The 19,446-nt window shown below is 39.0% G+C and overlaps 1 protein-coding gene across 1 annotated transcript in view; it reads left to right on the top strand.

The window, feature by feature from the left end:
* Positions 1-360: 360 nt before the first annotated feature.
* SPATA5 (spermatogenesis associated 5) overlaps positions 361-19,446 on the top strand; it is a gene marked incomplete at its 5' end in the record, with an annotated part of 169,283 nt that continues 150,197 nt past the window's right edge. Inside the window, 8 exon segments of the mRNA XM_010014719.1 lie at positions 361-485; positions 1,072-1,229; positions 4,321-4,379; positions 5,215-5,850; positions 8,003-8,132; positions 8,756-8,812; positions 9,642-9,765; positions 10,927-11,182. Coding sequence (XP_010013021.1) covers positions 361-485; positions 1,072-1,229; positions 4,321-4,379; positions 5,215-5,850; positions 8,003-8,132; positions 8,756-8,812; positions 9,642-9,765; positions 10,927-11,182 — 1,545 coding nt within the window.

Below are 19,446 nucleotides of genomic sequence, written 5' to 3'. Positions count from 1 at the left end.
GCCCCTCGGGAGACGGGCCCCGCGGGAGAGTGGGTGTCTCTCGGGCAAGGTCGGCTGAGCCCCGTGTGATTGGTTTTGTTTGTGGGGGTTTTGTTTGGTTGTTTCTCGTTAGCTAAAACGGGATGGAAAATCTGTCAATCCGTGGTGCCGTGGGTGTCTTCAGGCCTGTGGAAAACACTTTCACCTTACAGTGCAGTTCACCCCAGGGTGGCCTCTGCGCTGCCCTCAGGGCTGGGTGCTTCCTTTCGTGGGGGCTTGGGAGGGTTTTGTTAGTGTGAGAAACACTGAATTAATCTGACAGGTAGGAGAATGATGTTTGGGGTTTTTGTTTGTTTGCGTTTTTTTCCCTGGAAATATTAGGAGATGATAAAGTTCCAAAAATGTTGCGAAGAGCCCTGGCCCAGCTGTCACTGAGCAGCATGAAGTCTGCAGATGTATGCATAGGTCGTCCAGTCTTGATTACCTCTGCAGGTGGGCGACAGGAGGTAAGACTCTTTCTTATTCCTACAAGTGCTTTCTTGGGGCTTTCGGCATGTTTCTCTTGTATTCAGCAGGGACCGAAATGGAGCATGCTTTGAGAAAGACAGTGAATGGGCTTATCCATGTTTTCTACACTGTAGTTACATCTTTATTCTCAGTACTCATTTTTTCCCCAGAAATGTATGCCACGTGTGAATATATGTATTATATTTTGTATGATATATATGCATACGCATGTTTTATTTGCGAAGAAAGAGTATAGCCCTTTTCTTTCTTCATTGATTTGAGGCATTTCTTCCAGTGTATGCTTTTGGGTCATCTGCAGAATGTGTAGAGTCTTGGTGGAATTTTTTATCTCCTTTGTAGGCAAAATATAACCCCTTCTTTCTTGAAAAGTGCCTTGGATCATACCTTAAGAACTCAGTGCTACTGGTACCTTACTCTGTGGCACCAGGTTTTAACCTAATCCTTCTTCTCCCTCAGCAGATGTTTTTCATAACAAAACATTGCTTCTCCTAAGTGGGGGACTGGAAATGGTGGGAAGAAAAATCCATCTCAACTGACAGGTGTTTGCTTCGAACCTCTTCCTAGGTCTGTACTGCTTGGCCCACCACAGGCTTTCCAGGCGGGAAAGTTGGATTGAGTGAAACCACACAGAAGAACCTGAAAGTAAATCTGGGTGATGCTGTCACTGTGCAGCCTGTAATTGGTGCAGTCATCCAGGCAGAGGAAATCAATGTGAAGTTGAGGTATGGAACTTATAACCTAGTGAGGTGTCCGCTTTGCACAGCAGACCCTTATCTCTTAGAAGATGCTATTTTTCTCTCTTGCTTTGATGGTAATGGTACCCACACAAAATCAAACATGTGCAGACGTTTGTAGGGTTAAGATTAAAGTTTAATAGCTGTTGGGTTACTGCTGCTAACTGCTCCCTCCTCTGTGGGCAGTGGAGTGGCTCAGCTGTTGTACAAAATCTCAACTGAGGTGCTGTTGTGAGGAACATAATGACATTAAGCTCATTAGTCTTAAGAGATTCTTTGTTTTACGTTAAATTAATGTATAGTAACGATAGCCCCGCACCTCCTGAAGCAGAGGTCAAGCTGTCTGCACTGCATTTGCATCAGGCAAAGGTGTGTAACTGCACGATCAAGGCAGATTCGTTGAACTTGTGTGTCACTTGTAAAGGCTGAGGGTAATCTCTCTGTGTATAGTTGATGTCAGGTTAGAAGGAGCCTGTGTTGCTGCTGTTGTCATTAGGAAGTATGCTACACACTGCTATCTGAGAAGCTCTTGGTGAAAAGTCCTGTTGTGGTTAAGGGAAATACTGGCTGACAGGCTGGGGAGAGTGATTTTTTTTCTAACCACGTCTTTTCAAAACTTGCCTTTTGTATATGTGTGGCTTTGTGCTCTGCTTTTATTTACTGGAATATTTTTTTAGGATTGGAAATTCTGAGGTGTTTCTTTTTTAAATGAAATTCAGTCCAAAAAAAGAAGCAAAGGTACAAATCGCAGTTGTCTTGAAATCGTGAATGCTTTGAGAAATTAGCATTTTACCTCATCTGCAGAATGACTTCCTGTATTTGTCATTCTCAAAACATTCCACAGAGTCAGCGTTTGGGTTGATGCGGAATCTGATTATAGTTAATTCCTAGATAAAGTTATTTTACAGTTACTTTGAAAATGTGCCAACACTTCAATTTCTGTAAATTAACTTCACTTCCCCGTCAAGCCTCTGTTTTCAAACGTGGCGTTGTCCATTTTAAGGGGAAGATGCTGTTTTCCAGTGGGCTGACTCTCAGACATGCTGGTGAGGCAGTCTTGCTTTGTGTCAGGAATATAACCAACTTAACTTTAATTACAGTTTTACTTGTTAATTTGGCTGCACATTATATGCTGACTTCCTGGCATCAGCTTGCTTTGCCCTCTCTGCCTCTCTCCTCACCAGAAAATGCAAAAAAGATATCTTTCTGATATGGCTAATTTAATCCTATAGAAAGTTTTACTATTATTACATACTGTTTGGTTACAGAAGTGTTTGAAAACAGTCATTTCATTAAAAAGTGAACCCCACATTATATTAAATAATTATGCATAATCTACTTATATTTCCCCATGTTAATATGCGTTCGTTCTTCAAAGCTGAGTCTTTTACTGAAATATAAGCTAAGGATGAGGTCAGAGGAATTGCATGTAGCTTCAGAAATATTTGATTACTGTAATTTTCTTTGGAAACTGTTCCACAGTCAGAGGTTTCCCTCTTGGCCAGTCAAAAGTCAGGCTCTGAGGGTTGTCATACATGTGTACCACCAGATTACAAGTCATATAAATGACTGTTTTTCTAGAATTACTGTAGGAGGACAAAAAAAAAAAAGAAAACTGCAACTGGTCTGTTTTAAGCCTGGTCACTTATTACAAGCCTTAGTGCCATTCAACCATGTAAGCATATAAATTATTAAGAGAAATGGCAATCCCATTATCTGAGTACGGCCTCAGTTTCTAGACTCTTTGCAGTTGTGGTTCCTTCTCTGCAAATTAATACCTCTAGGTAGTTGCTTGCATACGTAATTTAGCCTTTTTTTTTTTTAAAAAAAAGTCAATCCCCAACCTCAGACCCCAGAACCTCACCGAGTGTTAAGGTCTATGATACTTTGAGTGCGCTCCTCTAAATTAGCATAAAACGCCTCTTTCCCACAAGTTACTGTCTTACCAGTAGAATTGAGAAAGAGGGGCTTATTTCTAGGTTTAGCGCGCCCCCCGTTGATCAGACTTTTATTTGCAGTAGCTGTAACTGTTTAGCTCTTTGTAATACTTTTCAGGAAGTGCTTATGAAGATTGTGGACAGTTCTCTGCAAAATGGATGTAGTCACAACATCTTGTGAATCAGAAAGGCTAATGTGTGAGGCTCGTACAGATTGGCTGAGGGGGTTAAATCCGACGGAATTAAGAAACTGCTGAAAAAAAACAGTTTAATGGGCTTTAATGAAAGGTAAAGCTGCAAGTGAAACAGGAAAAGGTTGTACGGATAAGCCACCACTGGCTTACATTGCAGTGTATCTGAGGAGTAGGGAGAGATAATGATGTCCGTGCTCTTAGTGACAAAATACTTTAATAAACATTGGAGAAAGACAATCTCACAAGACACCTTTTACCTTTCACTTGCTTTGGGTAAGAGCACATTTGTTCAGTTGTGTGTTAAATCCCAGTTGAGAAAATGCTGTAGGCATGGCCAGGGCTGGTGAGGCTTAAGGCTTATCTGTCGAGTTACTTAAACTTGGTTAAATAAAAGATTAGAAAATGTGTTGTAGAGACCATTTGTACTGTTTTGATAGTGGATGTGCAGTGCTTAAGGCACGCGTGTTTAGCAAGTGCTGAAGGTGCTAGTTTCATGAATAAAAGATGTGTATGTGTGTTTGCAGGGCTGGAAGAGACTTAGTTTAACTGTAATATTTTTTAATTCAGTAAGTGCAGCAATGGCTGTTTTGCCTGGTGAGATGAGAAGTGTGCGTTTCATATTTTTGATCTTAAAAAATGGTAAATATAAGTTATGATACTGCTTATTACAGCATTATGTATAGAAAAACTAACTCAGAATTCAATATGCATGCTTCTTTTGTTGCTATGTGTCTAATACTCAGAGTTAAGATGATATATGATTGATACGAAGACTGACAAGCGCTCATCCATTTTTTTCTGTTTGTAGGGTTAAATCATATCCTATAAAATAGGTGATATTTATTATCCTGGTGCCTTCGTGGTGTGGACTCTTTTGGTTTTGAAGTAGTTACTGCTTGGAAAAATACTCATTTTTTTTTTTTTTTTTTTTTTTCTTTCCTACCACAGTGACAAAGATGCCACCATTAATGCTGAGGAAATGTCTGTCTGTCTACTGAGAAACCTAGGTACAAGTTTTGTTGCTTCTCTTTTGAAACTTTTAAGGCAATTGTTTGCCTTAAAAACAAGATAAGGGATCAATATTAACATGAAATCCCATACTCTGAATTAATATTTGGTTTTTTTATGTTCGCGGTAAATGAGAAAAATTGCTCTGTATTGGGTGGTACATAAGTATAAATAAGGCAAAAAAAGCCAGTTAAGCTGTGGAAGATAGCACTACTCAAAGCACTCACTACATATTGTTCTACTCAAAGGGAATGTTCTGATTTAGGAATTAATAACAGTATTGCTACACTAAGAAGCAGGAAACAATCTGCAATCCAAATTTATGAGTTTGGAAATACTAAATCTTGTTTACACGTCTGCCTTTGGTTTTTTTTGTGCCTGTAGGGTGTGTTCAGATCACACTGCTTAATCTTTCTCTGTTAGTGCAAAGGCTAAAACCTTGCCTTTTTGTTAGGCCACGACTCTCAAAGGAAGTTGTCGAATCATGAACTGTTGTGAACCTGTAAGGCACGCAGCAGATAGAAAATTTTTACTTCTTACTAATTCCATAATCTCCCTTCGTATGGTGTGTGAAATTTAAAAGGCTCAAACTAATGATATTTAGTACAAGAGAATACATATGATACTGATGAATGTTTATCCAGTAGTCTGCGTGTGTAAAAAAGGATCATTGAAATTACCTGAAATTACGTGTCTTTTGTTATGTTTATTTAGAGCACTCCCTAGGCTTCCTCAAAAAGAATTGTTGTGATACAAGAATGTCTGAATGTTATTGCTGCCAAAGTAGATTGAAATGTTGTCTTTTTGTTTTTTGTTTTTGTGATCTTCCCATAGATGGGAAAATTGTTTTACCAGGAAACCTCTTGGCTTTTACCTTCTATGGCAGACTTTGTAGCATCGTTGTGATGAAAGTGAAAGGAACTGATGGTGCAGAGCTGGCTGCCCAGGGCAATGCCATTTCCAGTGATGTGCATGAGCTAGACCTTGAAAGATCTGATTTGGACACAAGTACGTTAGATTTGTCCTTCCAGCTCGGCAAGATGGACATTGATGATAGTCCAGAGGGTGCATCTATGAGCACACCAAGCAAACTGATGGATCCAAGTTCACCACTTACACCCAGTTCTGCTGTGACAGCCAGTGGTCAAGGTGATGATCAGGGAGAGAAAACCTGCAGCAAGGGAGATGGCGCAGACCTCAGTGATGATTTGGAGTTGCCTGGGAAAGGAGGCAGTGAAGGTCTCCCACTAACTGGCAAAACTGGAGCAATAAGCAATACAGACACTTTTTATTTCATTTCTTCAAGAACTAAAATCAGTTTTATTGAAACAAGGTCCAATGCAACAGATGATGGTGATTGTGAATCCCAAGTCACCTATGATATGATAGGAGGTCTAAGCAGCCAGCTCAGGACTATTAGAGAAACAATTGAACTGCCCTTGAAGCAAGCTGAACTGTTCAAGAGTTACGGTATGATGCCTAAGAGTTGGCTTTCTTCATTTTATACTAGTTTTTCTTCTTTAACATGACTTTTACCTTATTTCATTTTTTTTTTTTAAACCAAGCTATGCCAGGAATATGCACTGAATTTTATTTAATGCTGGTCTGATATACATGTGTGTTCAAAGAATGTCAAGCTGTTCTATAACTCTTACTGTATGGACACTGTGAAGATGCTATGATTAGCTCATGAAAAATAATTGAGTAGGGAAGAAATACATGTCTGTAAAAAAAAAAATCAGGCATGCATCAGCAGGATTTACAGCAAATAGGAAAGACTTCTGTGCTTGTGCCATCTAAAAGGTGCAGATGTTTGTGTCGTCATAAGATTTCGATTTATTCTGGTAGAGTCAAGTAATTATATCTTTTTAAGCTGGTAAAAACTCAGTCAGATTAAGTAATCTGCTGGTTTTATCCCTGTGTGTTGTAGGGTTCCTGCAAAACTTTAGGGAAGTTTTTGAGGCCGTTTACTAACTACTTGGTGTGTTTAGTAGGTGTGCTTTAGGGTGGAAAAACTAATATGGTTACTGTTGCCATATATAAAGTCATACCTAAGATACACAGAAACTTTGGGGATTTTTGTGGCAAAGATAAAACTCTGTACTGTGTATTTATCACAAATGGATATGTATTAAGTAGATGTGTCTGCTCACTGTGCTTGCTTAGGTGTGGATCACTGTGAGACAGGGCTTTTACCTATACATATTTCTTGAATATGATGTCTTTGAGGCTTTTTATTTCTCTCCCTTATCTCTTCCCACACATAGGCTTAGAGAGGATGTGATTTTGATTATCACTGGGAAAATTCCCAAAAGACACAGGCAGCTCTTTGCTGTGCATTGCTTGGGTGTGATGGGCAGGTGTCAATGGGATGGTGTGAGGCATCTTCATCCACATGTGGTCCAGCTCGATTCACTGACCTCCAACCTCAGCATCACCACAGGATTTTGTGTTAGCAGAAAGTTTGCTTCAGCATCAGTGTTCTTCATACTTAGTCCCAAAAGTGCTTGATCAGATTCTCTATTAATTACATGAGAGATGTTGATGTTTCCTCATCAGTTACAAACCTTTCATAACCATCAAAACGTCGAGAGACCTTGTCTGCTCATGGGGAGCAAGGCTGCCAGCTGAGCTGAGACCTTCTGTTCAGCAGCTCCATTTCTTGCCAGTACCAGAAGCGCCGCATGAGGGAGCAGCACATGCTTTAATGGAGTGTTGTAAAGTAACTCTCCTTAAAGACACTCCTATCCTGTGTCAGTTAGCAGACAATTTATTTCTTGTATTTGGGCTTTCTGTCTTTGCCAGTTCTATTATTCTCCATCACCACTGCGGATGTGACCTACCCTTCAAGCATTGTTCCCCGTCTGGTATTGCAGTACCCAGCTGATGTTTCTTCTTTGGCTGTGTTTGAGCAATGCCTTTAGTGATAGGGTCAGTCCTTTGTCAAACTTCTCTTCTTTTTGCTTTCTGATTTTTCATCTTCTGTTTTTGGTTTGTGCCCATGCAGTTTGGCTTTTCTGATCTGCAACTTTCTGGGGGGGCTCTGCCTGGGATCATAATATTACTTCATGCAGTTACCTGTAGTTTCTGTCCAGTTTTAACTGTTCGCAGTCGTACCTTGTTCTTCAGGTGGCCCTTATGTTCTGTACCTGAATGTTTCTATCCGAGGTTTTTTTTTGGCTGTTGAAGAGAAGTGTTTTTCTGACACTGGAAATTTGTAATAATGACACTAAGAATCATTAATAACTTACAAAAGCACATTCATGGATGTTAGGTACTCAGTCCAATAATTTTTTGGGGAAAAAAACCCAAACAAACACCACAATGCATACGGAGAATTATAATGTTGAACTACTGAAAAATATACTGATTGAAATAGTTGCTTTTTAAACAGAAGCATCTGGACTTTAAAAAATACAGATCTATGCCCTGTTAAGAGTGCTCTTCCTACTGAAAGCCTACCATTCTATCAAAATGGTATGTCTGTTAAAGAAGTTAATGCTGAAGTCAAATTATAACTGGTAATAACCAGGACAGTGAAATGTGTAAGTGCAGGTTGTTCAGATCAGGATTTACCACAAATAACTTCCTTCTCTGTTTGTGTGCATGTGCTTGTTGAAAGGAATCCCTCCTCCTAGAGGAGTGCTCCTGTATGGCCCTCCAGGTACTGGGAAGACTATGATTGCCAAAGCCATTGCAAATGAGGTTGGTGCTCACGTTACAGTTATCAATGGTCCCGAAATAATCAGCAAGTAAGTCCACCCAATTTATTTTCATTGATTCAATAAATATATTAGCTCAAATTGTGTCCTGGTATCTGCCTGTTTGTGGATAGGTGTAGAATTGGCTATGGGCTATCTGCCCAAGAAAGTAAAAAACTAATGGGAAAGGGTTGTCTCCAGTAGGAGTTATGCTGCTTCTTGTAATAAGAGAGGTTTAGTGGATTTGGCCAAGAAATTTGTGTAAGGCAAGAATTAAATTAAAGAGGGGATTAAAACTGCATCTGCAATTTCATGTTTGCTAGTTCTGCAACAAGCAGCGTGGCTTGTTAAGGCATAATTGAAATGAAGGTGACACTGCACCAAGTAATGTCTCCAGGTTTTTTTGGTTTGTTTTAAAAAATATAGGTAAACTTTTTTTCTAACACAGAAAAGAGAAGTTTCATTCTAGTTATAAGATGGTTATATCTTTGCCTGTGTCCCGTTTTACCTTAATTTCTTGTCCTTGTGGAAATAAAGATTGTTGTAGATTTGCATGTACTTGGGGATGTTGAAAGAATGTGCTATGGCTTTTTGGAACACGTGAGCAGGAGTTTTCCAGGTTGCCTGGAAAAGACCAAAAGAAGATTTTTATTGAAGTATTTTAATTATTTTAGGTTTTATGGGGAGTCTGAATCAAGATTACGTCAGATATTTGCTGAAGCTTCCCTGTGGTATGTTCTTTTGGATAATTTTCACTTTTACCACTTATTTGCGGTATTGATTCCAGCGTTAATGTTCTTAAAAGAAAAACATTTGCAAGAATCTTTGAACTGTAATTTTTTCCTGCAGTGGTTTTTAAAAGGAAGTAAATTTGTTTTTATAGATCTTAGCTAGAAGGAAAGCAGTGAAATTCTAGTGTGCCTAGTAAATGCTTTTGAACACTACCCTTTTTAAGGGACTGTTGTAGATGGTGCCAAATCGCTCAACCTGTATCATTAGTGTATTGTATGCTTATTTCAACAGATGGAAGCAGGAGCCAGAGTTTCACCTGGATCCAAATTTTTCTGTCTAGTTTTATCTTTGGAGACCAATGTAGCATGGTACTGAGTCATGGAAGCCAGCTCTAAACGAGCTAGTGTTGGTACTGGCTATAGCATGCCTCTGGATTAGGCTGGCATTCTGCCCAAATTTATTAGACCTTGTTAAGGCAGACTTTAGATTTCCAGATGATTGGTGTTCATAACACATCAGCAAAAGACTTACATACTGTATTTGTAGAAGAGGCAAATAAACTGCTGCCTTTTTACTCATGTTGGGAGAGAGAAATAAAAAAGTAGATTGGTAGGTCATCTTGAAGTTATTAGTTGTTTGATATATTAGTCATTTTAGGTCAAGGTTGAAACTTTCAGTTGCCTGAAGGAGTGGGATGCTTGTCAATTTTTGTAGGAACTGGATGTTTTTCATAAACAGCTTTACATTTCTCTGACATGGTTTTTTAAATCTTCCTGAGCACCTTAACATTAATCTCCCCCCCTCCCCCTTTTTTTTTTTCCTCTCCAGTCAGCCCTCCATTATATTTATAGATGAGTTGGATGCACTCTGTCCCAAGAGAGAAGGGGCTCAGAACGAAGTTGAAAAGAGAGTTGTTGCTTCATTGCTGACATTAATGGATGGCATTGGCTCAGTAAGTAGCCTGTATTGCAACATTTAATGTGTATGGGGACTAGCTGCACAAAATAATTTTGCTTCTATAAAGCAGCCAATTTTAGATGAGTCATTTGGGAGAAAAGAAAACAGGCTTAGGTGAGACTTTATATAGTAATCTAATGCTTTGTTAGGTGCTAAGCAGAAGACATAGGAGGGGAATGTTTCCTGATAACTATGGGATTAAAAGAAAGTAAGCTTTCTTCCATTCACTGTCTTCCCTTTGCCGCCTTCTACTCTTGTGGTTTTGCAGATAAAACTGAAATTTTAGCGATAGCCCATCATTGAACAAATCCAGGTTTTCTTGATTTCTTTTTGCTCTGAAATCAAAGTCATGAAAATATTTCTGGTGATACGTAGGCTGCATTATTAAGGGCAACAACAGGTATTTCAAGATTGCCATAGTAATATTTGGGACATAAAAAAAGCCTTCTGAAGAAACAGTAAATTTGAGTTGAGTACATTATGGATTAAGCCCACAAAGTTGGCAATATTTCATTGATAATTTTAGCAGGAAGCATGAAAGAAATCCGTCCAAGTATGAAAATTAGTTTTGTGCTGTTTATGTAATCTGCAAGTTTCTCCTTGTTTTTCTGCATGATAGTTTGAATTGTCCAGTCTGGAGCTGTTTTCCTACTGTAGCTACGGGAAGCTTTATAACCTCCTGTCTCTGCTGGTTTTGATACCTTAAATAATTTGTTTCCCAACCTTGTTTATTCAAGGTCTGCTGATACCTTTCAGTTCTTGTGCCAATGCTGCCTTTTGTGCAGCAGCCTTTTAGCTTACACACTGCTTTTTCTTTCCTTGGTGCTTACTTTCTTGATACATAAAGCAAGATAGAAAAGTAAGCTGTTGGGGATTAAAGTGGGAGACACCGGAATGAGGGCATCTTGGAGGAAAGGTTCTCTCGTATTACCTGTATGTGTGTGCAGCTTATAATATTGCTGAATTGTAATTAGGGATAGGTTGGGTGGGCTAATTTGTGGGCTATATATTCAGGAAAGTTTGCTTTCTTCCTCTATAGCATCAGGATTTTGGTGTGTGTCGTAGTTGGGAAAAGTAAGCAAGGAGTATGTTTATAAGCTGTGTGTCATTTAATTGTATTTTAAAATTAGTATTTTGCATTGTTTGATGCCTTCAGGAGGGCAGTGAAGGGCAGCTCTTGGTACTTGGGGCCACTAACCGTCCTCATGCACTGGATGCAGCACTGCGCAGACCTGGGCGTTTTGATAAAGAGATAGAAATTGGAGTCCCTAACGCCCAAGACCGTCTAGACATACTCCAAAAGCTTCTCAAGAAAGTTCCCCATTCACTCACAGCAGCAGAGTTGGCACAACTAGCTGATAGTGCACATGGTTACGTGGGTGCAGACTTAGCAGCCTTGTGCAAGGAAGCAGGTAAGAATTTGTGCATCTTATTTAGGATCTTACTTTATTGTAAATCTCTTTATTTCGTTTAAAAAAAAATCCACAGTCTATACTAATAGCTTTTAAACCAATGAAATTTAATTTTTGCATCAAAGAAGATATAGCCAAGCATGGAGTATGAGGAACACCAGTCTGCTCCTGGGCACATCAGAAAAAGCCTTTGAGATTTGGAAAGTGAATGTCAAGATAAGTAACACTGGGGAGTCCTCTGTGCCAGTTCTAACATATTAGAGATCTAGCTGTCTGTCAGTAAACCAATGGTTTAGTGAGGTACCTGATATATCCCAGAGGGTTTTTCTACTCTAGAGCCTGCCCCTTCCATACAAAAAACCCAAGTCACTCAGGCTGGACAGGTTGTCCTGCAGGTCCTTGTTCCTGTGGGCCTGAGGGGTGTTTACTGTGGCTCCCTTCTTTTGTGCCTGTATTTCATTTGCCTGCAGATGAGGAGCTTGTGACATAGGCAAGGGGATCTTGTGCACCTGGGAGAGCCAGACAGCATGCTCAGAGCTGGGGGCTGGGAAGTGCCCCTGGCCTCCACCACAGGCATAGCCCTGGAGAATTATCCACACATTATGCAGCCAGGGTTCAGTGTGTTCCAGGGAATACTTAAACACAAGTTCGCTTCTGTTTTCCTTGGATGAAATATTAAAAGTGCACTCTATCAATTCTTACATTTTACTAGAATGCATCTACACAGTTTAAGTGTTGGACCTTAAATCTTTTAAAACAGGCTAGTCAAAATACGACTCTTCAGCTCTGCTTATGCGTGTTTGCTCCCTTGTAGTTTGCAAATGTGTTTGCTGTATGTGCTGGTTACTTTTATTTCCTTTGGCAGTGGGACAGCTTCCTCTGGCAGTGGCACAGTGCACGGTTAATTCTTGCATCAGAATTAACTATGAAGATGACAGAAGTTCTATTAAGGGTGATGGCACCTGGAACAGCAAGGTTTTTACTTGCCAGTTTCCTGAATTTTTAAGGGATAGTTCTCAAATATGAATTTATGGACTTTTGTATGGATCAAGAAGAAAAAAATATGTATGGACACAGACCATTCATTTTATAGTGTGCTTCAGTTGGCCTCGGTTGTGTTTTAAGCTGTGTTTTAAGTTAGCAAACGTTCATTTTAAAACAAATATATACAAACAACAATAACAAAAAGATAAACTCCCTTTTTACTTTCCTTTCTGTGTATTTTTGGAAGCCTCTCAGTCTGCTTGTCTCACAGTCCTCATGTAGTGAATACTTAACTAATGTAATCTAAAACTTTCAGTGAGAAATGTTGTGGTTTCAGTTCCAAACATGACCCAGCCTGGGCTTTCCTTGTGCACATAGATTCTGGATACTTCATAATCCAGCTGCAAATCGGTGATATTTATGCACTTAATGAGGGCCCTTTAGAAAGGAAGTTTTGAATGTTGTGAAAATTGAATATTACCTGCTATCTAGAGCCAAAACTTCTGGCATCTACCTGTGACTGGTTGCAGGACGATATGAAAGCTTTTCATCCAGAGCTAATACTGGGAATGGGGGAAAGAGAATGTCTCCTTTCTATTGATCTTTGTTCTTCAATGCTGTTAACATTTCCTTGTCATTTGTTAACTTGGAGTGACCTCTGCTGGGGGTAGTACGGTCCAGTGCAGTTAACTCTTAGTAGCCCACATGTATTTTTTGAAGAGTTGCAGAAGCATGATTCTGTTGGAGTATGACATAAACTGAATTTAAGTTGCTCATCGTTAAGGGACAATCTCAGTTGGATTCTTTTTTTCTGATTAAGCTCTTGAATACCAATTTTTATATTAAGTTTTCAACACTGTGTAAAATATTAGAGCTTTCACTGGAGTTAAACTTAGAAAAGACTAGCTTTTATGGGGTAATAGTTCTCATCAGCAGAGCAAGGTTATTTCATATGGCAGATTTTCCAGTGTTTTGTCTAGTCTTGTTTGTCGTTCCAAGCAATGGACTTCTGTTGCTTCACTCAAGAAACGGAACTGTGGGCCAAGATAGCTTGTGTTCCAGGAATGCTCTCTGATACTCAGCTGAAGTTTTCCTTGTTTAGTTCTATCCCATTATTTCTATTTACATCCTTGTATAACACATTCACTCTCCCTTCTTAGTGTTTACACCCTGCATATATCTCTAGGCTGTTCTCATGTCCTCTACCTCCTCATTCATTACTGAGCCAAACTATAAATATTTAGCTCTTTTAATCTTTCCTCATAAATAAGTCCTTCCTGCCTTCTGAGAAATCATGTTGATTTTCTCTGAACTCCCTCCAGTTTGTCAATAACCTTTTGGTAACGTAGGGCTCAGAACTGAACCTCAAATTTCGTATATATTGCAACATAAACTGTGATACAAGCATATAGTTAACTGCTGGTGCACATTTCGAAATAACCAAAATGCTTAGTGTTCAGGCAGTATCTGAGTTCAGAGTTCTTTTACAAATTTTAAGTTTGCTTGTGCCACTTCCACATGATGTGTGTGTAAGTACATGTGAAACAAGAAAACTAATTTAGAAGTAGGAATTCTGAGTTCAGAGGCACACATTCAGTTTTTGGTACAAGATTATTGTCGCTTGCTAATTGTATTGCAGCAGTGGTCTTTGGGAGACTTGAGTCCTGGTTACCCCATTTATATCTGTAGGTACTTGAGTTGTGGCTGGAAGGCCTAAAAGTTTACAGGCTATGTTTAAATGTTAAAATATGTTTATAGTCTTAATACCAAGTTTAGATCATTACCAAAGGACTCATCCTTCCTTATCTTTGTATTTCAACTCTGGTCTTTAGGACATGTATTGCATATGTACTGCTTATGTAAGCCAAGGGTTCGTAATGGTAATTAACATAACACGTGTAGTAATTGTACAGCTATGATAAGCAAACATTTCACTTTTATTTCACTTTTGCATCTATAGTTAGGTTTTCTAATCTACTTCATTATAAAAGCTTTGATGTTTGTCTTCTGTATAATTCTGAAGAACATGTGAAAAGTAGATAGCTATTGCAGAGTTAAACATATTCCATCTGTTTTCTTGGCAGAAGTTAGTTGTTCTCCAGTGCAGGAATTGCTTGGTGGTGCTTCTGGGGTCAGACAGGCAAGTTTTCTGTTCTGTTCAGCAACTCTGTACGTTTTCATAGCAGTCATTAAGAAGTTTTAGGAGCCTTTAATGTTCAGCTTTCACCGAGTGTTTCTAGGCCCTGTGTAGACGGTGTGTACAGACTTGCAGTGTTATGTATGCTGGAATGGGCAAGGAAAGGAGAAGTGGACAAGAAACCCGGAGAATCTGGGCAGTGTGCTCTTGACTTTTCCAAACAGGGTATTATGACCAAAGCATTTGTGAAATATATATATATCTGTCTTCTTAGCAGTTAAGAGTGCTTTTTATTTGATCTGCTGAATTTCAAAAATATGAGTGAGTTTGTTTTCCAATGCCACCTTTTCCTCTACTAAAGATACAGTTCTAGCTTCTTACAAAATGAAACTGCAAAACTTTGTGACTTCATAGGAAGAATGCTAGGTATCATGAAGCTTACAGTATTGTTGCAAGAGTTGACATCAGGGTGACAGGCATCAGTTGTGTAAATGTATCTATCATCCCCTCTCACATGCTGAGCAAGTATTATTTGTCTGTTTTACAAACAACTATGGTCCTTCCAGCAGAACTAAATGTAAAACTGGTATTTCTGACATGGCAAGTATCACTAGCTTAGATGCAATGCTTTCAGAATTAGTGTACATCATCTCTGTCCAATGTTACATTACCTGTAGTGACTCTGTTGGAGAAATTGGGATTTGCTGTGACCCTCTACTGCCTAGCAATATACTTGCATTTCCACAATTAACTGCATACTTTCATGTAGGTTAGCAGCATAGTATGGAAAACCTGCAAATACCTTGATGGGTGCTGAACATGTGGGCATCACCTTGCAACGGGCTCCTTGTGGTAGGCTCTTGAGGACTTGAGTGTCTTCTGAGGGATTAACATGCACAGAATTCTTGACAAGGGCTTAGCTATGTGTGCAGCTAAGAGTCATATTCTTAAGACTGGGAGAGGTCTACTGTGTCCTAAATTACTTAGTAGACTACCTTTTAGTGTGAACAGCTGCCTTCCAAATTGTTTTATCTCAAGCAGAGGCAGTATCTAGAAGAAAGACTCTGCCATATCCTTATTCATATTGTCAGTGTTTGTATGTCCCTGATCTTGTTGCTTCTGCTTTAATTAATTTGCCACGCAGGCTTTTTATTAATTCCCTAAGAAATATAATGGTTTTGATTTAAAGACAAAGATAAGCACTGCACTTTTTTTTTTTTTTTTTTAAACACATGAAATGTTAATTATGTAGCAGGGACATGAATGGTATAAACTGTACTGAATGTTAGAAGATGCTTAGCAACAAAGGTTTCCAAATATAGCAATTTATTATAAACTTAGCCTTCTATGGCTGCCTGTAGCATTTCAAGAGGATGAATATAAATATAGCTTGATTTCTTCAAGAAGTGGGCTCAGTCATACTGTTTACAGAGAAAGGAAGTATTTGCTTTATAACTCTTAGAATTTATCTTGAACATCCTTGTTTATTACACATAATTTCAGTGTGCTGCTATAAAACACTTGGACTGTGATAAGATAGCATCATGAAGAGAGGAAGAACAAACGTCTTTGTTTAAATAGTGGTCTCTCTTGCAATAACATCTCTTTGGTTCCAGTGAGGGTGCTGCATTGCAACCACTGAAACCTTGAGACTTCTGTGAAAGAAGCACTAATTACTATGGTTCGCATCAAAGTTGTTTTTTAAACTGCCTGGTTGTAATACAGCAAATGCAATTAAAGGTGTATCACCTTGCTTGGCCTTTAGGATTATAGCTCTTTACTGGCTTGAAATGGGAAATGGCTGTTGAGCTACATCTTCAATCAATATAAATCAGGATTACTCTACCAAATCTGTGAAGCTGCTTGTGTAGACATATGATATTAAGGTCTGTTGCCTTATGTTCATAATTTCAGAGTCCTCTTTTTTTTGGAGATCCTATTGTCTACGATATTCATTTGGTCCTTTTATTACCCCTGAGTTCTGATGAATAACATGGCTAGGATGGAGAGTCCTTATGCTGCTTCGTTGATAGCCTTGTATATTGATTATATGTAGATACTAGATGTGTAAAAGTGTAAGTTATTTAAGGGGATACTGTACCTGGCTTTTCCTGCAGCTGAGAAGCTTCCTGCTGTATCTTTTATTATCCCCAAAACAGTTTGTGCAACCCACTTATGTTAAAAATTAAAAATAAAAGAATTGGGCAATTGAAGGGCTTTCTCCTAGGTGTTTTGTTTTTCCCTGTAACTGATGGGTAAGTAAATTCCCCTGAAAGCCAGGAATGTCTCTTTGTTAGATCTATGTGTTTGAGGTTTTTGTTACCCAGCTTCTGCAGTTCTGGTAGCCTGGCTACCTGCAAGGAAACGTGAGCCCTTTGGGCTAATGTGATTAACAGTAAGTCTCTGCATGCGCTGAGAACCAGCCTCTGACTGGTGTTTGCATCAGACAAACACTCTGTTCAATATGTGATTGCTCAGCTTTGTATCTCAGATCTAAGCTCTTCATTTCAGTTCAGTCTCAGTCTTGATGAAACAACCTAGTGTTAGGGCATCAAGAATATCTGTCCTTTCTTTAAGCCATAAATACTCAGTCTGAACCTTTCCCAACATGATTTGGACCCGAGTTCTGCTGGGCGTGTACAACAGATGTAAATATTTCTCTTGGGCTTTAATCCTAAATGTAGGAACGTGGGCTGAGACGCTCTTGAAAGTGTAGATATTGACGAAGGCAGTTGACAACCAAGGCAGTGGGACTGTTTTTTGGTTTGTTTTCAAGTTAACTGATTGCAGTTACAGATTTAAAAGGGAAAGCAGTGCTTGACATGCTATAGTTTGTTTTGTTCCCTTATGGAAAGTGACTGAAAAACCATATCTATGCTGTGGTTTGTTCGAGTGTTTGTTGTTTTTTGTGTGTTTTGGTTTTTTCTTCTGTTTTGTTTTTGGTGTATTGTTGTTTTTGTTGTTTTGAAGCTTGGAAAAAGATTGAGACTGCGCTGCTGCAAACAATTTGCTGTTGCATTCTCTAACTGAATAGTGGTTCCCACTGGACATTCAGAATGAGGTGGGAAAGGTCAATTGCCTTTTTATAAAAAGGTGATGTAAAAAATGTGTTCTTTTGAAGGGGAATATGAATAACAAATACAGTCAAATGGTCAATATCAAAAAATGTTTTGTTATGAAATCGAGAGATTTTTGCAGAAAGAGCAGAGCATTGGATTTTGAAATGCAGTGAAAAGTTCAAATGCAAAACAGAAGTAAAGCTACAAATTAATTTTTTGACTGGAGCAGTTGAGTTTTCTGACACTGTGTTGATATTCAGCATTTGTGAGTTTTAAGTTAGTGCTAAGTTCTGTAGGTTTAAAGTTGAGTCCTTAATGCAGAAGCTGTTTTTAACCCAAAGCAGCTGACTTAGTTTGTTGTCTTAACAGATTGTGAACAAATGTGTCCTTGCTTGCACGCGCACAGAGCAAAGCAATGTGGCTTTTTTGGACTCGGACTGGAACATATGTTTTTCTTGTTGTTTCTTAGAGCACTCACTCAGAATCATTGCTTTTGTGCAATAGAGGCTACATCTGGATGCTGCTGAGCGGCTGGAAGGAGCATGAGTGAGATTGGGTGGAGTTTATTGACCTTATTCTTGTCTGGGGGAGCTCTTTGCCCTCTCTCTTAGGATGCCCTTCACCCAGCATCTTGTGGCACAAAGACAAAGTCAAACTTGTTCTATAATTGCTCTTTTAGACATTTAAAATAGTTCAACTACCTTCCTAAGATTCCACAAAAAACATGTTACTTTGGCTGCATAGGGTTAGATTCTTACCCTTTTACTTCAGTTTGGTGTCATTCTGGTGTGATTGCAAAATGTCTGTATCTCTGTTTTTCCCACACCCCGTGTGTCTCTGGCATAGGCTTAGTGCAGAGGTGTTCCTTATTGCAACTGTCTTTGTATCCAGAGAGGAAAAGTCTTGCTCTGTTTGCCTCCCTGAAGAGACACTGGTGCATGTTAAACTGCTTTTTGTAGTTATTTTTCCTTATATAAAATCTTGGGCCTGTTAGGTTGGTTTTGGTTTTTGTTTGTGGGTTTTTTGGTTTTTTTTGCTTCATTTTGGTTTGGGTTTTGATTTGGTTTTGTTTTGTTGGTTTTTTTTTTTTTGTTTGTTTGTAATGGTACTTGGTTTTTGTTTTAGTTTGGAGAATGCTGCACTTAACTGCAGTCAGGGCATGTGAACTTTTGGTTTTCATCATAACTAAATTTACGTGTTTTTATCTGAAACTGGCTTGCAGTTAATTGGATGATGGGATTGCTGACTTCATATACACAGTTGAGGGTTGGGTATTTAATAATCTGTTTAAAGCACATCCCATTCTGTCTGCTATATTTATATAAGCAGGAAATAAAGAATATATTCAGAAAAGTTGATCAATAACTGTCATTAATATTTTAAAATAACCTTCATGACAGAGAGACACCATGTTCTTGCTCCTGCAGCTTGAGTGATACAGAAGAAATGATACTATTCGTGTGTACATATAGAACTTCTGTGCTTGAATGAGGTTAAGGGTCCACCCCAAAACAAGTTGTTTGTACTGAAGAGTGAGGGGCTGCAAGACACCAGAGTAGCCTATGTTGGTGCAGCCCTATCTATGCAGACTGGTGAGCTGGGAAATGGCAGTCAGAACATCGTTCCTCAGCTTGAAGGTGCTGAAAGTTTTAGCATTATGTCACTTTGCTTAAGAATGGAATAAATTCAGGGCAGATACTGTCTTGGGCTGAGTCACTGGCCAAGCTGTGGTGAGAACAGATGGTTCTGTATGGTCCCTGTTTATTTTCTAGACCTGGGAATCAACAGGATGTTGGTAATCCAGCTCTAAGTCGCATTGACAGGAGTGGTGTGCTAGTCACTATTATGCTTATCAGGGTTTGTGTCTCTTGAGGGCTTCAGCTCTGTGGATGCAAAGCTAAATGAGAGCTGTGTGCCAGGCAATGCTATTCCTCTAGCAACAGAAGAAATCTTCAGCTGTTTGTCTAGCACCTTTGAATGAATGAAAATGATTTAACCAAGATGAAACTGATTTTTGAAGACACTCTACAGTCTACTTAGTCTTTCAAATTGCCTTATGGGTTTGGTTTACTTTGGGTTGGTTT

The sequence above is a fragment of the Nestor notabilis genome, unplaced genomic scaffold (assembly GCF_000696875.1).
Source record: "Nestor notabilis isolate BGI_N333 unplaced genomic scaffold, ASM69687v1 scaffold11125, whole genome shotgun sequence".
NCBI classification, from domain to species: domain Eukaryota; kingdom Metazoa; phylum Chordata; class Aves; order Psittaciformes; family Psittacidae; genus Nestor; species Nestor notabilis.
This window is presented reverse-complemented; position numbering and strand designations above follow the sequence as displayed.